The sequence below is a fragment of the Nanorana parkeri genome, unplaced genomic scaffold (assembly GCF_000935625.1).
Source record: "Nanorana parkeri isolate BGI_ZX_2015 unplaced genomic scaffold, ASM93562v1 scaffold314, whole genome shotgun sequence".
NCBI lineage: Eukaryota > Metazoa > Chordata > Amphibia > Anura > Dicroglossidae > Nanorana > Nanorana parkeri.
In genome coordinates, this window is record NW_017306582.1 from 367,805 (window position 1) to 386,369 (window position 18,565).

Sequence of the window (18,565 nt, forward strand, 5' to 3'; positions counted from 1 at the left end):
TCTGTCCTCATACCCTTTTAAATGAGAGCACCTGAAGCAGGAAGGCTGTGTACCCTGTATGCAATGGAGTGTTTCTTTAAACATGCTCAATTCTTTTGTATTCTTTAATTGTATACTGATCAATAAAATAGACTCATGCCCCTGCAATGAACCAGATGGTGAGGAACTACAAATCTAAGCATTCTTGTGTACTGGGACTTGTAGTCCATTTATGATCGTGGTTGTCTTTGAATGGAAGCTGTCATCACCGTATTTAAGATGTCATTGTGCGGCGTACAAAGCGACACGCCGCCTGACAGAAGTAAAACACACTGCAGTGAATAATTTATGAAAACAATGTTTGACAGCTGACTAAATTGCTAATCTCCCCTTACTGTCGTGTCAGTGATCACTGCTTGCACAGCAGAACAAGGTGAACGCCGCTGACATTCCTGGCTGATTGGTACGGCTGTAAGATGACTTGACAAAAGTTTTCCTTTCTTTAGAAAAGTACGCTTTGATGGAATATTTCTTCATGTCTACGCTTTTCTTCACTGGTCTAAAAGGGGATCGTATTGCCCATTCACACTGTGTTATGTCGCATCAATGTGTGCTCTGTTAGGGCAGCCTATTCAAAATGAATGGGCTGCCAACACACCAATCATGGTGCGTGCACCACTTCTGGCAGGGCACCGCATGTTAGGGCGTTGCTGAAGGTTGCTCTGCAACACACGTCCATCAGCAAGGTGTGTTGGCGTGCCATTCAAAAAACAAACTGACACCGCATCGCACCAACGCATGTAATGTGCGCATTATTGCAAAGCGATAGCATGAACAGGCTCGGAGGAACATTCAGTAAGGCAAACGAACAACAGCAAGCCACAATGACAAATGCAATTCTTTTAACCGATCTGACAGTTCTTTGAAATATAACAGCCTTCAGCATTTCATGTGCCATCTTTGCATTGCTTTAAAGAGGACCTGTACGCAAATGTCAACTTAAAGTGTATCTAAACCCAACAAAAATATAATTTAGCGCACCTGGCCTTCAATGTGGTGGCTGCATTCGTTTTCTTTTTCTACATATCTTTTCCTTTATTTTCACTTGCTAATGCTGCCAGTAACACACATCCTTTCCTAGAGTGACAACACTCCATCGCTCATACCGGCACCGTATTGCATCTATAAGGAGCAGCATTGTCAATCTAGCACAGGACGACTAAAAACCTGCCCCTCTCCTCTTCTCCAAAAGGTGAGGGATGTTCTGTAGTATACAGAGGCAAGCTAGGCAGGCTGAGAGCAGTGCCTGAGATGGCATTGTAGAATGCATAGGGCAGCGCAGGATAATCAGGTATTTTTTTGCATTTATCGAACAAGTATAAGAAAACGTATCTAACTGTATATTTGACAGACCGAATGGGAACAAATTAGAGAAATTCACTTTTAGGGTTTAGATACATTTTGTATAGAGCCCCCCTTGGCTTTTGTTGACTTTCCCTTTTCTCCACTGGGACCAAGCTAAAAAAAAACCCTGTGTAAGCTCCAGTCTTTTTGGCTTATTTATAAGTATAAGTTTATCCTTGTTCTGGCAGTAGTGACAGCAGCTTGGCAATTGGCCACTGAGGCACCCAAAGTTGCATCATGGCGGAAAGGAGGGAGTGTCCCCCTATACTCCCCTATACCCGGAAATACAGAAGGGAACATAAGGCAAGAATACCTTGGTGGGGGGGATGGTAGTAACTGAACCTGCATGTAACTTTCCCGTGAATAGGACAAATATAGGTTCAATTTAAAGCCATGTGTTGCATACGTAAAAGTTAACATGTTTCAGGTTTTCAAATGCCTGTGACTCCTTTACTTCCAGTCCTACCAGGAAATTGGGGGGCAGATCATTGAAACCGGTAGGTTCAGACAGCTCAAAAAAACCTAACCTTCCGCACTTTACTAAAAACTTGTTGGAAAGATTTCACTTCCTGCCTGTACAGGAAGTTAGGAAAAATCTCCACAATAGGGATTGAGCACTCCTGCTCAATCCAAAACTGGAATTGGCTTTTAAAAGCTGTGTTACTGGGATGGATAAAGAACAACAGAAGGGCTGATATACCTTTGCTGAAGAAAACACTGCTCCGGGCCCCTTTTAGTGCTGGTCACATTAAAAAAAAAAAGTCTACATCTGGTCACATGATTGTGGAAAGCAAAAAACATATCCAGCCACCACTGCTTTAACCAGTGTCTGCGTATGCTTCCTTCTTCTACGCTCCATACGCATGCCCAGGGCCGGATTTCCCACAAAGCCAACCAAGGCCCGGCTTGGGGCAGCAGGGAGTAGAGGGGAAGCAGGGGTGTGGAATTCCTATCTCCCGATGCCTGGGACATGCAGTTCCGGCGCCGGCGGGTAGTTGTCTTCTACATTTAGCCCTGCTATGGGCAAGCAGAGCTAAATGTACAGCGGGGAAGCCACCGCTTGTTTTGTACTAGTGATCCCAGCGATGTGGCTGAGATCACTTGTATGCAGCCTGCAGTTCTGCCATTCTCCAAAGAAGGGTGGGGGAGGGGGGATGGGGGGGCACATTGAGGAACCTGGCCTTGGGGCAGCAGAAAGAGTAAATCCGGCCCTGCACATGCCTCTTCATTTCACACGGAGAGATGTAAATGTTTTTGTGCTATTTAAAAAGTAAGCCAAGCAACACGCCCTGAAAAACAAATCACTAGCCTCTGTCCCTGAAATCTTCCTTCACGAATTATTTATTTATCAGAATGCCACCCAAAACGCTTAATTATCCCCGACATGAAAGAACGTACCTCCAACTCTAGTTCGTCTCTGTCGATGTCTTGGTGCAATCCTCCCATGAAGTCGTTGGGGTCAAAGTATTCGTGAAGTGGCGAGTGCCTATAAAAACAAAAAACAAAAATGGCAAAGACTTCAGAGCACGCCCCCTTCTCTACCTAACGAGCAATTATTCCGTTATTTCCATTTGCATAAAGGTCTCTTGTCAAAAGTGCAGGACCCCCCGACCCGTATTATTCATAATTAAAACATGCTAAATAGTCCGATGAAAAGATAAGAAGGATCCTTTGATGCAATTTGTCCCGATGCCTTTGAAATGCAAATATTTCATTAGTACAACAGGAAGGGGTGTAAGGAGCGCTGCTTCTGTTTACGCAGAATGCCGGAGAAAATGACAGAAAAACAAAAAGCGCTGAGCCAAAAGCAATTATTTGTGTCGTATTTAATTGCACGGTAGTTCTAATTTATGCCGAGGATAAGTTTACCAAGAAGTCACTGTGAAAGGTAAATTCAGAGTAAAGTAAGAACAAATTCGCTTCAGGCAGCTTAAAGTGAACCTGTCATTTTATAAATAGGCAGCTGACCGCCACTGTAGCCCTTTAGTGATGTAGGCAATGGGGAAAGAAATCACAGCATGAAGGGGGCAGGCATTTGACATCTGAAGTAATAAAGAACAACTATGGGTAAAAATTGTATTTACCAGTGCAGTGAGGCTTATTTTTCACCCTAGACAAAAACAGGCACTTAACCCTTGCAGTGCGGGGGTAGCCCCACTGTGAGGGTTAATACAATTTGTATCCACATTTCTGCTTTTAAACATCAAAGAGTCTTCAACAATGGAACGGAGAGAAGGTAAGAGACGTGGCTTGCTGTAGAGTGGGGGTGAGCACAGGTTCGCACAGCTTTCGTCACTACTCTCTGGCAAACGGAGAGAAAGCTCCTTCCGTGCCGACTAATCAGCTGCAGATGGGGCATTCCCCATAACGGAGGTAAGCCAAGGGGTGGGGTGCATTGACATCATTTACTTAACCAGTTGACATCCGCGGTGTTAAACCCCCTTCCCATCCAGGCCATTTTTCAGTATTCAGCGCTGCGGTACTTTAACTGACATTTATTCCGATATATGCCTATATTTTGAAAATGACATTTACCTAATATGGCCATATAAAGTAAAGTATGTTCCTGCAAGCATCCCGCCCCTTTGTTTACATGCAGCTGATTGGTTGAAAGTGCCCATGGCACTTCCTTTTTCAGGTTCGATTCCAAGCTGAGCTCATCCCTACCGGAGAGGTGAGTATATTATTTCTTCAACTACAGCCATCTTTTGTATTTTTTGGAAACAGACAGGACCACTTTAAAGAGACTCTGTCACCATGCCCATTAGGAGGCTTTGCAAAGACACTATCACTTTGCCCTGTCTCCTTAAAGGAGAAACCGTTGCAGTGTGGCTACCCACTGAGCGTATACTTGCATACAGGTACACATTTATTACCCTGGGTGCAGACTCTGTGTCCAGGGGTGTACATCCGCATCTTGACACAGGTATAGGCTTAGAGCAGCGTTTACCTGCGTTCAGCCACAGCCTATCATTCATTTGTACAGGCAGACTGTACTCAACACCTGCGGCTCCTGCGGTGTGGAGATCCAAACATTTTTATGGTGTTTGGACCTCTGTGCTCATGTAAATGGCCTCTAAGATGGTAAAAAAAAGAATCACGACCTTCCAAATGTGATGCAAATATGTATTTTTTGACACATGTTCACATTATCACAAAGCAAAGTTTCGGCGTCACATATTTTAAAAAATGTAAATATATATTACATTGAAAAAAATAAAGATTTTTTAAAAAGAAAAAAATATATATAAAAAGTAAACCAATTGGGCAGAGCTAGCAGTGACAGCTATTAGGCAGGCCGTTTGCCCTGCTTGGCTGACACTTCGGCTCATTCAAGCCAAAGCATTTGCCTTTGGCTCAGCTGAGCCGCTCGGCGGCCTTCAGCTGCTGTATGGGCTATTGTGAATTGCCGAAGGGAGCCGAAGGATCAGCCGAAGCTACGACTGGATCCTTCGGCTCCTTTGTGAATAGACCCCTAAATTGAGCACAGATCACTACAGATACCTTTAAACTGGCCATACACCAGTAGACCTTTTTTCTAAAAATTAGTTTCCAGAGCATTCGATTTTCTAATAGTCAACAGATTCGACGATCAATTTTGACCTTGATGAAAAAAAATTGAAGACACAGGATGACAAATGTTTCTTGGACGAAGGAAGGTCTAACAGTGGGCGTGGATTTCATTCAGGAAACTCCATTAATTCCAAAATCAAATGTTGAAATCAAACCAAATTTCAAATGACATTCATCAAGTCTCGAATGTTCTGACGAGATTTTTTTCAAGGTTCTAAAATCTACCGGTGTACAGCCAACTTTAGATGTGTATTGAAACAGAACACGTTGACTCATAATCAGGTTTGGCATCTTTCCGTCTCCGGTAGTCTGAAATCTGCCGCCAAATCCAGTCACAGCAGCTGCTGGGTGGCAGCAGCAACGTTCAGGTGGTGAAAAGCTTTGACATTCGCTGGCACGGCTCCGGAATGCCTGTCACTCCCACTGTGACCTGCCAGGGCCGCCAAGCTGCTGCGCGTCTCGAGCCCGCTGTGCTGGAATTCCCTCTCTCAGCTGCTTATTTCAAACTTGTTCTTGCCTGACACACCATCGGCTCGCCGCGTCTACGTCTCTAATTATTGTCTTCATTTGCATGTGGGAAGCGGCATTGTTCGAAGCTAATGGCTTCATCTGGATGTTCAGCTCATCAGAAAAGCCGACGAGCTCCGTCGCTGGCCCGGAACGTCGTACTCGAAGGATCATTCCTCTGTTTATTCGGAGGAATTAACGTGAAGCGGAGTGGCGGGAAAACGCTGCCACCGTTGCTGACTAAAACGCAGCGGAGTCAGAAGGCGTGCTATACAAGAAGAATTACTGTCAGACATAATTAAACGTTAAATAAAAGCTGATTAAAGTAGGCCGCTCGACTAAACACAGGCCGTCGCCATCAATAGTGTCTGAAGGACGAGCTGGCCTTGTGTTCTTGTTTTTCTTTTTTTAGTCCGTTGAATTTATCAAAACTGGAGTAGGCAGAATCTGGAGCAGTTGTTGGTCACATTGGTGGAACCAGTCACCGCTGCATCCCTGTAGATGGCGCTGTAGTGTAATGCTAGTCTCTATGTGCATGCTTATCTATGACACGCAGGAAGTTTTTTTCCTTTTGTATGTTTTTCTTCACAATGCTATATTCATACAGGTAACGTTCTTCTAAGCAAGTAAAACCTAATTCAGCATTCCTCAAGATCTCAGTGCTTCATCTAAACACGTAACCAACATGGCTTACTCACTAGAGACAATGGCATCCCTGTGATATGCCTGTGCCCTCTCAACCACCATGAATCCAGGACCTCAAAATGTCTTCCTGAACTGTCTGTATGTGACAGGTACTCTACTGTCCCTTGGAGGATGTCACTGAACGCCTGCAAATCTGCAACTGTCTTCTGTTAAAAAGGAGTAGGAAAGTCTGCTGACACAAATTAGCCGTCCATGCTTCATTACATAGGCGTATTAATTATCTCTTGATGTTTCCATGTGTCCCCAGTGGACTTCAAACTTCCGAGTGATTCACGGATAATGACAAGTTAGGCAGGAGGGGCACGTGGCTTATTTACTGAGCTGTGAAAGGGATTTCTGTCTCCAATCACCTGAGAATTCAGAAACATTTTACTGCACAACTGGCTACTTATCTTCAAGTGTCTGAAAGAGAAAACATCTGGATTGCCTTCAGCAATATGTCAATAACTAAATATATTGGTTGTTAGTAGGATATAAATATAGCTTCTGAAAACACAGGGACAAGGCAGAGAACTAATTCAGTACCTCTAATCTCTTAGGCCCCATTCACACTGAGCGGATTTCCACACGATCCCTATAATGCGACTTTTCGGGCGACGATCGCGCGACCTTCCCTATTGGGCTGCATGCAAAAAGAAGAGCAAAATCGTGCAACATCCGCGCAAAAAGGGTCCTGCACAAGCGACGAGCTATAGGCAAGATTTAAAAGCGCCATTAAAAAGTCTAGGACGAGCAAAATCTCGTGATATCGCGCGGCAGTATGCGCGATTTACGAGCGGAAATCCGCTCAATGTGAACGGGGCCTAACTTGGTATCTGATGGAATCCTATTAGGAGCTGTGGGTGAGGGGAGTGGGGGTTGAAACGTACGACACAGAAGGGATCTTAAATGGGACTTAGCATCAGATACATGTTTCCAAGTGAAGTGAATGTTAACAATGTGCAACACGTCCAGATATGTCAGAAGCATAGAAGTCCCATCGCACTCCTGACCAATGGTTGGTGCTGCAGTGACTGTGGATGGCACGTAATCAATAGTAGAAGATGAGGTCAGGGGCACTCCAATATTACCAATCCATCTTTATTGACGTCATATTATCACAATGAAGAGCAACGTTTCGGAACCGAAAAGGTTCTTTTATCAGGGAAAGTCACTTTGTTTGCCTGATGAAGGAACCTATTCGGTTCGGAAACGTTGCTTTTCATTGTGATTATATGACCTTCCGACGTCAATAAAGACGGATTGGTAGAGCAAATACTGGAGTGCCGGTGACTTCTCCGTCTACATTCAGATAAGTATTACCTCTGACAGAGATCACATTTTGCCTGATGAGGGGATCCTGCGGGGTTCCGAAACGTTGCATTGAATTATATCATGCTGCAAGAACGTTATTAAAAGCAACATTCTGAAGCAGATTGGTTTGTGGACAATATATCTTGTCATATGTTGTGGTGCCAACTACCAGCTGTTCCAGCACCCAAGGAATTGAAAAGAAGGGGCTTATCGGTACAGGGTGCTGTGGAGAGATTATTATTAAATATTATTATTATTATTGACCACTCTGATACACATCTATTTTGCCACACCCAAATCACATTTTCTTTAGGATGAGTTCTTTTGTAAACAGCAATTTTTTATCTATTGCAAAACACAGAATAACTGTTTTTAAGGATAACTTGGTGATACAGACATTGTTTAATAAAGGACAAAGCAACAGAACAACCAACAGGAGGTGAGTACTTACTCTTCATTTAGGAGATAGGGATTCAGTCCAGGTACTGATGGAGATGGGGAACTTATTTTGGTCAGAGCCATGATGTGCTCAAAAGTGATTTCTGTCTGAGTTTCCATGTCCATCATCTGCACACCCGCCGAAGGGTTGTACATCTTTGTGCGGGGGGTTCTTCGTAAAACCTGGACCACGATAGGTTCTTTGGCCGTCTTAAAGGCTTCCACTGCCTGGTCATGAGTGGCTCTAGATAGATCCTTTCCATTCACCTGCAAGAAGAAGAAAAAAACTGATTAAATGACCCATTTATTATTGACTGGCTGCAGTAGAGCATCATCTAACTGGTTGATCTCTTGTCTGTCTACCTGAGGCGTATCTACAAATTCATGAATTTATCTCAGGCAAGACAGGTGCACGTAGGAGGGACCATTCATTGAAAGTACTCAAGCAGGAGAAATTCCTTACTACCCAGTCATGCCAATTGGCAAAGGATTTAATTAAAACCAACTTCTACAATCCAAATCTGAGTACAAGACACTTGTAAATGTACAGGAGAAGCCTGACAGAAATTCATACCTCCCTATGAGAATATCTACAAAGGGAGAAACCATACACAAAGGCAAATGGCTAAACCAAGAGCAAATCTTCCTGGAGATGGTCACATAGCTCATTAGGTATATTGACACATGAAGAACAAGCTCCCTGTTTTCTCTAATGCTTTCATTGTAACATTACTGCCCTTGGCTCCTTCCACTGGACCTCTAACTGCATGCATCTTATAGTCAAATATGTGTAAGCACGCCTCCAAATTAATGGATTTAGGCAATGGTGTATTTTGGTTTGGGGCTGCCCTAGGCAAGACGAAACTCGGCTACCCCCCCAATCCAAATTTGACTCACCCCTTCCTGTTTAGGACTTTGTGTAACCTGACCATACAAATGGCCTTTTGGCTGAATGGGTACAAATTTACAGTGACATTCTCCAAGTCCAAACTCTTGTGCCATATGAATGCACATGTGTTTGGAAAGAGGTGCCGAACAAGCCCATATAGGTGTGATGGTCACAAACTTTTGCCCATAAAGTATATCTTGCTAAGATGGCTTTCTGCCACATAGGAAGCCATCTCAGACCAGACTGCAGGGCCAACTGTAAAGAGGATCTAACACCTAAATCCATACAAATGAATCAGAGATATGCAGGCAGTGTTCCTGATGGAACACAATAGCAAACCCCAGCTTTGAAAAGAAACAGCCACCATGCTACATATAGGATTTAGATGGTATCCTAAAATGTAGATAGAAGAGGTAACTGGCTGCAGTCACCATACATCCCCTTCATTGTGTTCATCCCCTTTATTGGGTAACTGGCTTCAGCCACAATACATCCCCTTCATTGTGTACATCCCCTTTATTGGGTAACTGGCTTCAGCCACAATACATCCCCTTCATTGTGTACTGAGATGTCCTCGGTATCATCTCCTTTCAGGCAAGATATGTCACTCACAGTGAAATCTGTCAGACGTCTCTTGGCGGTAGACTTGGGGCCTTATTTACTTGCAATGACTCCAGGGAGACTGTCTAATAGACTAATTATATTTCACACATGGAATGTTTTCCTTTGCCGCCCCTTTTCATGTAGGTACGGCGTGCGAATTAAATTATGCTTTGTGCGTACGTTATCTCAGCTCCGCCAGTGTTCAGTCCTGGACGCAGACAGAGCAATGCATCGATCGCCTCCAGCTACTGGTAATAAACAGTCTTATCATACAGGAGGCTGCAATCAATATCACTAGAAATGTTTGTTGTAAACACCCCAGAGCACATCAAGCTGCTTGTAATGCTATGTGCAACGCTGAGCCGCGCAAAATGAGAACTGTCGCTACACAGACACGGTACAACCTCAAGGACAGATTTTACGTGTTGACACAATTCACGAAGGTAGCATCCATAAGGACTGCTGTAGTGACCTGAGTCCACCCTGGTGCTCAGGGACTATACATTGTAGCATCCCCTGTGAGGCAGGGGGGTTGGTTGACTTCCACCTTCTGGGCTCAACACAGACTGATAATTTCATATGGGATATACATAGGTCAGCATTTTTCTAGTCAAGGCACCCTACAGAAGTATGCAAAATATTGAGGCACCCCAGTCTAAAATGTATTGGATCTTAAGGGGGGCCGACACAAAAACACAAAAAAGTTGGGTTCCTCCCTTCACAGCAGGAGCCCCAATTACATCAGAGCCCCCTCCCTTCACATAATGGTCCCCCTTTTCACATTAGAGTCCACCTTCATATCAGGAGCCCTCTTCACATTAGAAGTCCCTCTTCACATCAGGAGCCCCACTAAACATCAGGAGCCCACTTTCACACCAGAAGCCCACTTTCAAATCAGAGCCCCTTCCTTTCACATCAGCAGTCCTCCTTTCACATCAGGAGCCCTCCATCACATCAGAGTCCCACCTTATATCAGAACCTCCCTTTCATATCAGAGTCCCCCCTTTTACATCAGAGTTCCCCTTTTACATCAGAAGCCCCCCTACCATCACAAAATTTCAAGGCACACCTGAGGAAGTCAGAAGACACCCCGATGCAAAAGGCTGAAATAGGTTACCAAATAAGGCATTTGGCTGCTTCTGGAGTGTTTCTGTCCATCTCTGTGTCAATTTTCTTGTTCCAGCCAGTACCTGAACAGCAGCTTTCAAAAGTGATTAGAGCTGAACTGAGAAGCACCTGGCCATAGAACTCTCTTCTTGTTGACGCCTTCCGCTGATACTATATCATATGATGATTCCTAAATCTGGCCATACAGTGCTCGGTTTTCGGCCAAGTCCTGCAGACCGAGCTAAAATTATAGTTGTGGGTGACACTGCCAGCACCATCTTTTGTTGAGGGAGCCCGATGGAAAATTGCCAGTTGAACAGTGACTGCAGTCAATCAATTGAAGTCATCGTTCGGCTATCCTGACAGCGGTAGACACCGGCTGGCAGAATACAATAGCCCGGCAGGGAAGTTTCATCCATCCATGCTGTTTAGTGTGGATGCCAGAATCTGTTAGATAGCTTACATTCAGCTTGCAGGCTGAACAAAAGGAATCTATAATTGTTGGGCCAGCTTTAAAGTAGCCATACCCAACATAATTTTGGACGTTTCCTGCTGCATTGACCATACTATGAGCCGTGGGTGGCCCTGCTGGCACTACCCGGCTTGACAAACTTGAATTGAGTACTTTCAGGAGCCAAGTGGACAGTTGTTGGCCAAACTGCAGGCCAAACTACCAACTAATTAAAATTGTTGACAACTATGTTTTTGTTAGATAACTTAAAAGAAGCAGCTGATGAAACTTCCATGCTAACTCTATATATATAAAACTATACACTAGGGATGCACCGATACCGATACTAGTATTGTTATCAGTGCCGATACTGAGTATTTGGGCAAGTACTTGTACTCGCCCAAATGCTCTGATACCTACCCCCGATATAGGATTGTCCGGTCAGAGGAAGATTTCCTCTGACTGGCAGTGCCGCAAGGCCAGCCAAACAGAATGGGGGCAATGACTTGCCTTCCAGCTTCCTGATTGGCCAATCAGCATCAAGCTGGTCAAACAGTAGGGAGCCGGCTTCCCGGCCAATCAGGATTGGCCGGGAAGCCGGCTCCATGCTAGCGGAAGTACCAGTATCGGTACTCGGTATCGGCGAGTACCGAGATATAAATATCGGTGCTCGTACTTGATACCGAAAAACTGGTATCGGTGCATCCCTACTATACAAAAAATGAGGTTCCTAAACATTACCATGTATTGATACAATTATATACAAGATTCTTTTCAAAGCTGAACTCCAGGCAAACCTTCACATGCAGTGTTGAAATACGCATACAAAATCTGTTTTACCTACAAAGAATTTGTAATTGTGTTCAACCAGTTTTGTACTCCAGACAAGCACAATCAGATAGGCGACCTCACTTTTCTCTATTACAGTGTGGGCCCTGACTTGTCCCCAAACTAGACAATGAGAGAGAACCAGTACAGTGGGTCATCACTCTGCTCTCTCTCCTCCTATCAGCATGTTCAATCTATCGAATGACAGCAATAGGAACCTGATTGGCTCAGAGTGTTGTCTCTCCCTCCACCAGTGTTATGGCTGCTTTGCAGGTGATTACAGAAAGCCGATATGAAAACAGATTCAGGTATACTAATTCTTTGTGAAATGTATTTATTGATTGTTTCATTAGACAGTATAACCATACAGGTTAGGGTGAAAGAGACAAAACAATCAATAAGCCCTCACTCTAATCAGTGCATAGCGCACTAAGGCCCAATGCAGACCTAAGCGATCCGGGACGTGCGCCCGGAATCACGCAGTCGTGCACAATTGCAGACAGCGATTGCTGCATGGCCCCATTTATTTTAATGGGGTTCATCCGTGCAGCAATCGCAGAGAAAAAGGTACATGTACCTTTTTTTGGCAATACGCGGTGCGTGGCTGTTTTAGCTCGGATACACGAGCGGAATCGTGGCGGGAAACTGCGCAATCCGCCCAGCGCGACTGGGGTGCCATTAGAAAATAATGGTACCCACAGCACGATCGTCGGTGATGGGCGACTCCGTGACCGCGCGGTATCGTGCACAATTGCCGCGCGGTCACAGATCGCCCAGGTGTGCACTGGCCCTAAAGCCTTCTAAAAAACAGAATGTATTCACATGTGTCATTCAGTCACATATTCCTCATTTCCTTGACAGTGGGCGGAGCCATGCAAATCACTGTTTTGCACCCCATTGGCCAGAAGCACATCCAGAACCGCTGCTGTATAGTGCAAATATAGATTAATATTATAGAGCCATTTATTCCAGACTGCATGCAGCTGTTCCGGCTTTTTGGCCATCATCAGTGCAGTGTATGGAACCCATGGCTTCTATGGAGTAGGGCTTGGGACCCAACACGACAGTATAACCGTACAGAATACATAAATGAACTAAAATAGCATTTTTATTTCAGTTATTACTGAGAACTGAGGCAGCAATAAAAGGCCCGTCAGTAACTCTTTATCAAGCTGTTCAGCTAGTCACTTACACTGAGGCTTTCATATACCATCAGGAGAGCTAGAACCATATAAGCTCTCTAATAAGTCTACTTCGATCCCTCTGTGTTTTCTCTGTGCCGCTGTCAGCTTGCTTCTCCAGAGCGCGACCCCTGCTCTTACTGTTCCTGTGTAATGAGATACTTTATTCTTGTGGATTTTAATAACTTGCTCAATGATGTGGAAGTCACCAAGCTATGACTCGAAGGAAATTTCTTCTCCGGGGAGAATTCTTCCCTGGCAGCTTGTAGACTTCGGAGCTTGTGATGAGACGGCCAAACGCTGGAGGGCGAATGACCGGAGCCCCTGATGTGACAGGAGAGTAATAGAGGTTGTCAGCAGCAGAGTCTGCGGTTGGGGCGTTCTGTAAACTGCTGCAGAAACCTTAGCAATGACATACTGATACAGGGTTGTATACGTCAAGCAAGCAGATCTGGATTCCTATAACTTCAGCCAGTAGGCACACAACTTTTGATGCCCAGAGCTAGAGTTACTCTTTTTACATAGAACATTTTCTTGTTTTACTGTACCTAACCTAGCTTAGGAAATTGTGAGAATGGACAAATAAACTTCCATGAGTTTTCTACTCAAAAACAAGAAAATAAATATGTGGTCAATACCCATACAATGAAAAGCCACCTATACATCTATGCTGCCTATAGGCCTACTGTGTCTAAAGGTCAATCCAACTGTTCATGGAACCCGTGCCTTGCCCATGATTGTCCACCATTCCCGGCCGGGAGATTACCCAGAGCCGATGACTCTTTCTCAGTCCTTATGAGATTGCAATGTATAGGGAGGATGAGAGCACCACAAGCCTTGAATAAGTTCAGCAAGAGTTTATTGGTCACATCAAGCGGTTAAAACAGCCAATGGGTTTTTCGGGCTCAATGTCCCACCCTCAGAGTAAAGTCCATGAACCCATCGCACTCGAAACCTCAGTTCCAGAGAAATAAAGGTGAGTGCTCCGGCTGTCGACAGTTGGCCACCGTGACATTTAGCTAGTGGAATATACAGACACCGACACTCCAAATAGTGAATCAAATACGTCTGTTTATTGACGTACGAGCAGCATAACGTGATGCACTCAATGCAACGTTCTGCCTAATGAAGGGGATCCTGTGAGACCCCGAAATGTTGCATTGAGCGTATCATGTTATGCTGCTCGTACGACAATAAACAGACGTATCTGATTCACTATTTGGAGTGTCGGTGTCTCTACATAGTCTACCTGCTCAATGTCCCACCTTCTCTAATCAGGGCTTGAATGCTGATATAAAATACACAGGGATGCTAAACAATGATTGCAAAGTAGAACAGATCATCAGCTGGTGATTTGGGTCATCAAGCTAACAGCTCAGGGGAGTGCTGAGCCCCTGAGATGCATTGGCCAGTGCTTCACGGCAGAAGGAGCTAGCTATCTGCAGTAGAGGTGAGTACAGACACAGCACGACTTCCAGCGATCTGCAAAGTTATGTTAGCCATACACTGTTGGCCGCAGGCTGAATGAGAAAAAACTCTTGATTCCCCAGTCCACACACCGGGTATAACGCTGGCTGGCTGCAGTCACTGTTCAGGAAAGATTGTTTGGACCAGCTCCGATGAATAATGATTTCCTTTAGTGCAAGCTGGATGCCGGAAATGAGCTACCAGAGGTGGCATGGGGTCTGATTTATATGCAGAGCCACTTTTCCAATGTAAGGGTCACCAAACAAGGTGAGTGAGGTGGTTTCATTTTTCCTGAACCATAAAGAGCCTTGTGACTCTCAGCATCCCATGAAACCATTTCCCCTACAGTTCTCTGGTTGAATTCAGCCCCAAATGTTGAAAAGTGGCCATATGAAGGAAATATAATAAGGGTAAAGTTATCACAGTCTGCAAATTCTGAAGCTTGGTTATGCCCCCTCCATGGAAGCAGCCCTAGACACTGTCCCACAAGTACCTTATAGTAAACACAGCTTTGGTCCTCATGGGACAAGTCCTTCCAAAACTATTTCAGCTATCTTGTTGAAATTTTCGAGGCCATGCAGGATTTCTTTGTCAGGCAGGTATGTTATCACATGCATGACTAAAAGGTCCTCCATGGCCTGGAAACATTGCACCAACACTGTTGGTAATGTGAACGCTTCAATAAATGTTAGAATTTTTGATTATGGATCCATGGTGTGCTGGTGACCAATAATTATGGATCCATAATGTGCTGGTGACCACTGAATTTGGATCTATGGCGTGCTGACGATCACTGATTATGGATCCATGGTGTGCTGGCAATCATTGATAACAGATCCATGGTGTGCTGGTGACCATTGATTACGGATCCATAATGTGCTGGTGACCATTAATTACGGATCCATAATGTGCTGGTGACCATTGATTACGGATCCATAATGTGCTGGTGACCACTGATTTTGGATCTATAGTGTGCCGGTGACCATTGATTACGGATCCATAATGTGCTGGTGACCACTGATTTTGGATCTATAGTGTGCCGGTGACCATTGATTACGGATCCATAATGTGCTGGTGACCACTGATTTTGGATCTATAGTGTGCCGGTGACCATTGATTACGGATCCATAATGTGCTGGTGACCACTGATTTTGGATCTATAGTGTGCCGGTGACCATTGATTACGGATCCATAATGTGCTGGTGACCACTGATTTTGGATCTATAGTGTGCCGGTGACCATTGATTACGGATCCATAATGTGCTGGTGACCACTGATTTTGGATCTATAGTGTGCCGGTGACCATTGATTACGGATCCATAATGTGCTGGTGACCACTGATTTTGGATCTATAGTGTGCCGGTGACCATTGATTACGGATCCATAATGTGCTGGTGACCACTGATTTTGGATCTATAGTGTGCCGGTGACCATTGATTACGGATCCATAATGTGCTGGTGACCACTGAATTTGGATCTATGGCGTGCTGACGATCACTGATTATGGATCCATGGTGTGCTGGCAATCATTGATAACAGATCCATGGTGTGCTGGTGACCACTGATTACGGATCCATGGTGTGCTGGTGACCACTGGTTACGGATCCATGGTGTGCTGGTGACATATGGATCTTACCTATGCGTTGACACCAGTCAACCTGCTGGCAGTTGCTACAGCGCCCTCTTATATCCGGCCTTTTCGAAGAAGATGTGCAATGGGAATATATTGAGTTTAGATGACCCGACCCTTTGAATAAAGTTTAGCTATTACTCTTGGGTGACAGATGCATCGGCGGGACCGAAGCATGGAAGGTTTTGTGTTTTTGTTCTTTACCGTTTCTTTAAGTAACAAAGCTTCGTTTTCTGGACTCTCAGGGATGAGATAATGTTTTGGAACCAGAAACAATGTCTATTGGGGCTACAGCTGTCTGACTGTCTTTGGGTTATTTGGCGCCATTGAATGGTAAACATTTGTATGCATTAAAGCGTTTGTTGGCTGCTTTCTATTTCAACATGTCGGGGAGGGAAAGTTCGTATTCAGGGCCGCGCTGTAAAGAACGGTCTAAAAAAAATCCTTGGAAGCCAGTGGGTTGTCATTCACGGCCCAATACGGACCCTTGTTTTCTCAGTGAGCCGCCCTTTCTGCTCTACTAAACAACTTTATTAAGATCCTAAGATGACGACATTTTAAGAAAAGAGTCTACAGAGCACCAGAAGTGTTTTCATTTCTTCTCGCCGGTGGATTCTGCTGGAGCAGTTCGGGATGCAGGTTAATTCAGCCTGTTCTCCCTCTTAATCCTCCCTTTCTTCCCATCCTTCTTCTGTTTGGGGAAAACTAAACCATATTGTGCTATAATAGACTCCTTCCTTCATGGGCGCCATTCAGGGAGACGTGTTAAATAGCTCGAGCTCAGTCAACTACCTCAGAAGACAAATTACATGTGCTCATTTCGCTTTGTGTGTCTTTCAATGGAAATGCTCCATCGGGGTCGGAGGGAGCGCTGTCCCTTGTGCAGATTGCAGGAGGCAGAAATCAAATGGAAAAACACATCGCCGAACGGTTCTGAAGTTTAAAAGAGAACTCTGTGAAAACACCACAAACTTCAATACGTAAGGGCAACGGCTACCTGTGTCTGTCTTTCGGTTTACTGTGGGTTGTGGAAGAATTGACAACTGTTCACAAGGCTTTCAGCAGTAAACTATTCTGATGACATTGGCACAGTTGATGCACACCTGGCAGGCACCTGAAACACTCATTTATTGTGACCGGAAACTGAATAAATTGGGTTTCCTTAACCCCAACATAACCCTTAACCTCAAATTGACCCTATGTCTAACCCTTCAACTCAACCTTACCCCTAACCTTAAGCATACGGCTAAATCTGGTAGGTTTCCTGTGACAAATGGAGGCTGACATCCCATTATGGCTGGTGCAGGCAAGAGAAAGGATCCCCCAAGGATCAAGCTGCAACACTGTAACTTTGTAGCAAGTAGCAAGGTAAGGGAATGTAGCAGGAGCTGATCTGTGCCAGACAGTTATGAACACAGCTATGAACTGCACAGGCACCATTAGTTACATGGCTGTGTCATCTCTGAGCTGGCATTTCAGTCCAGAAGGTAGATGTGATCCTGGACGATGCCTAAAAGAAGATGATGCCGTTGTTCTATGGAAAGCTCCAACTCATCGAAATCTCCAACCACCTCACTTCCGGTGCTCAGAAAGACTGGAGCTCTGCACAGTTGCAGTGCGCATGCGCGCATAGCGTTTTCAGAACACTCGTCGAGATTGCTACCTGCTGAATATTGTTAAAATGCAGCTGTACAGAGCTCCGTCAGTCTTTGTGTTTTACAGTCTAACGCCGTCTGGTCGGAATCTCCAACTTGCAGGTACCCGGCAGTGAGGTAGTTGGAGATTTCGACGAGTTGGAGCTTCTGGAGAGGAAAGCAGATGAAGGCATTGGCTGGGCAGAGAGCACAGAGGTTTGAGAGTGTTATATAAATACATATATAAAAATACACACACACATACATATATGTGTGTGTGTGTAGACCTCCTTTAAAGAGTACCTGCCATGATGTCAATGGAGTGGATTATATAAAATTTGGTATGTCATCTCAGTCTGGGGATTTCTCTGGGGAGAGCTGCACTCAGTATGGATGTGACCCGGGCAATGGCAATGAAAATATATAAAATGGTGCTACAATACCCAGGAAACACCTAATTATTTATCCCGGACCTCATACAGGCTTTTGTGTGCCACACTTAATTCCTAAGTGGCAGTGTGGGATAAAGGCGGCCCGTCCCCTTCTGATGAATGATAGGAAGGACATTTTATGTGTTCTGCACATTTTATCCATCCATATGTTCCATCCCGTCTGCTTTATGTGACCCAGGCTGAGCTGGGTCCCTCCCCGCCACCTGCTACACAGCCATAAGCAGATGTATATACGGAGGAGTGAGAAGGAATCAGAGGGATTACATCATTTATTCTATATTTATTAGGTTTTTTAAAATTATTATTTATTTAATTTATTGTATTTTTATTTTAATGATTTTTTTTAAATAAATTGTATTATTTTTTAATTTAATTTATTATCTTTATTAGTTTTTTTATTCATTCTATAGCATTTTTCTATATT

At 44.4% G+C, this 18,565-nt stretch overlaps 1 protein-coding gene across 3 annotated transcripts in view; it reads right to left on the reverse strand.

Annotated features, from left to right (window-relative positions):
- PDZRN3 (PDZ domain containing ring finger 3) overlaps positions 1-18,565 on the reverse strand; it is a 232,581-nt gene that overhangs the window by 11,352 nt on the left and 202,664 nt on the right. For all 3 annotated transcript variants that reach the window (XM_018557976.1, XM_018557975.1, XM_018557977.1), the window contains 2 exons: positions 7,913-8,166; positions 2,782-2,869 (listed from right to left, as the gene is read on the reverse strand). In XM_018557976.1, the coding sequence (XP_018413478.1) occupies positions 2,782-2,869; positions 7,913-8,166 (342 nt within the window). The remainder of the gene's footprint in view (positions 1-2,781; positions 2,870-7,912; positions 8,167-18,565) is intronic.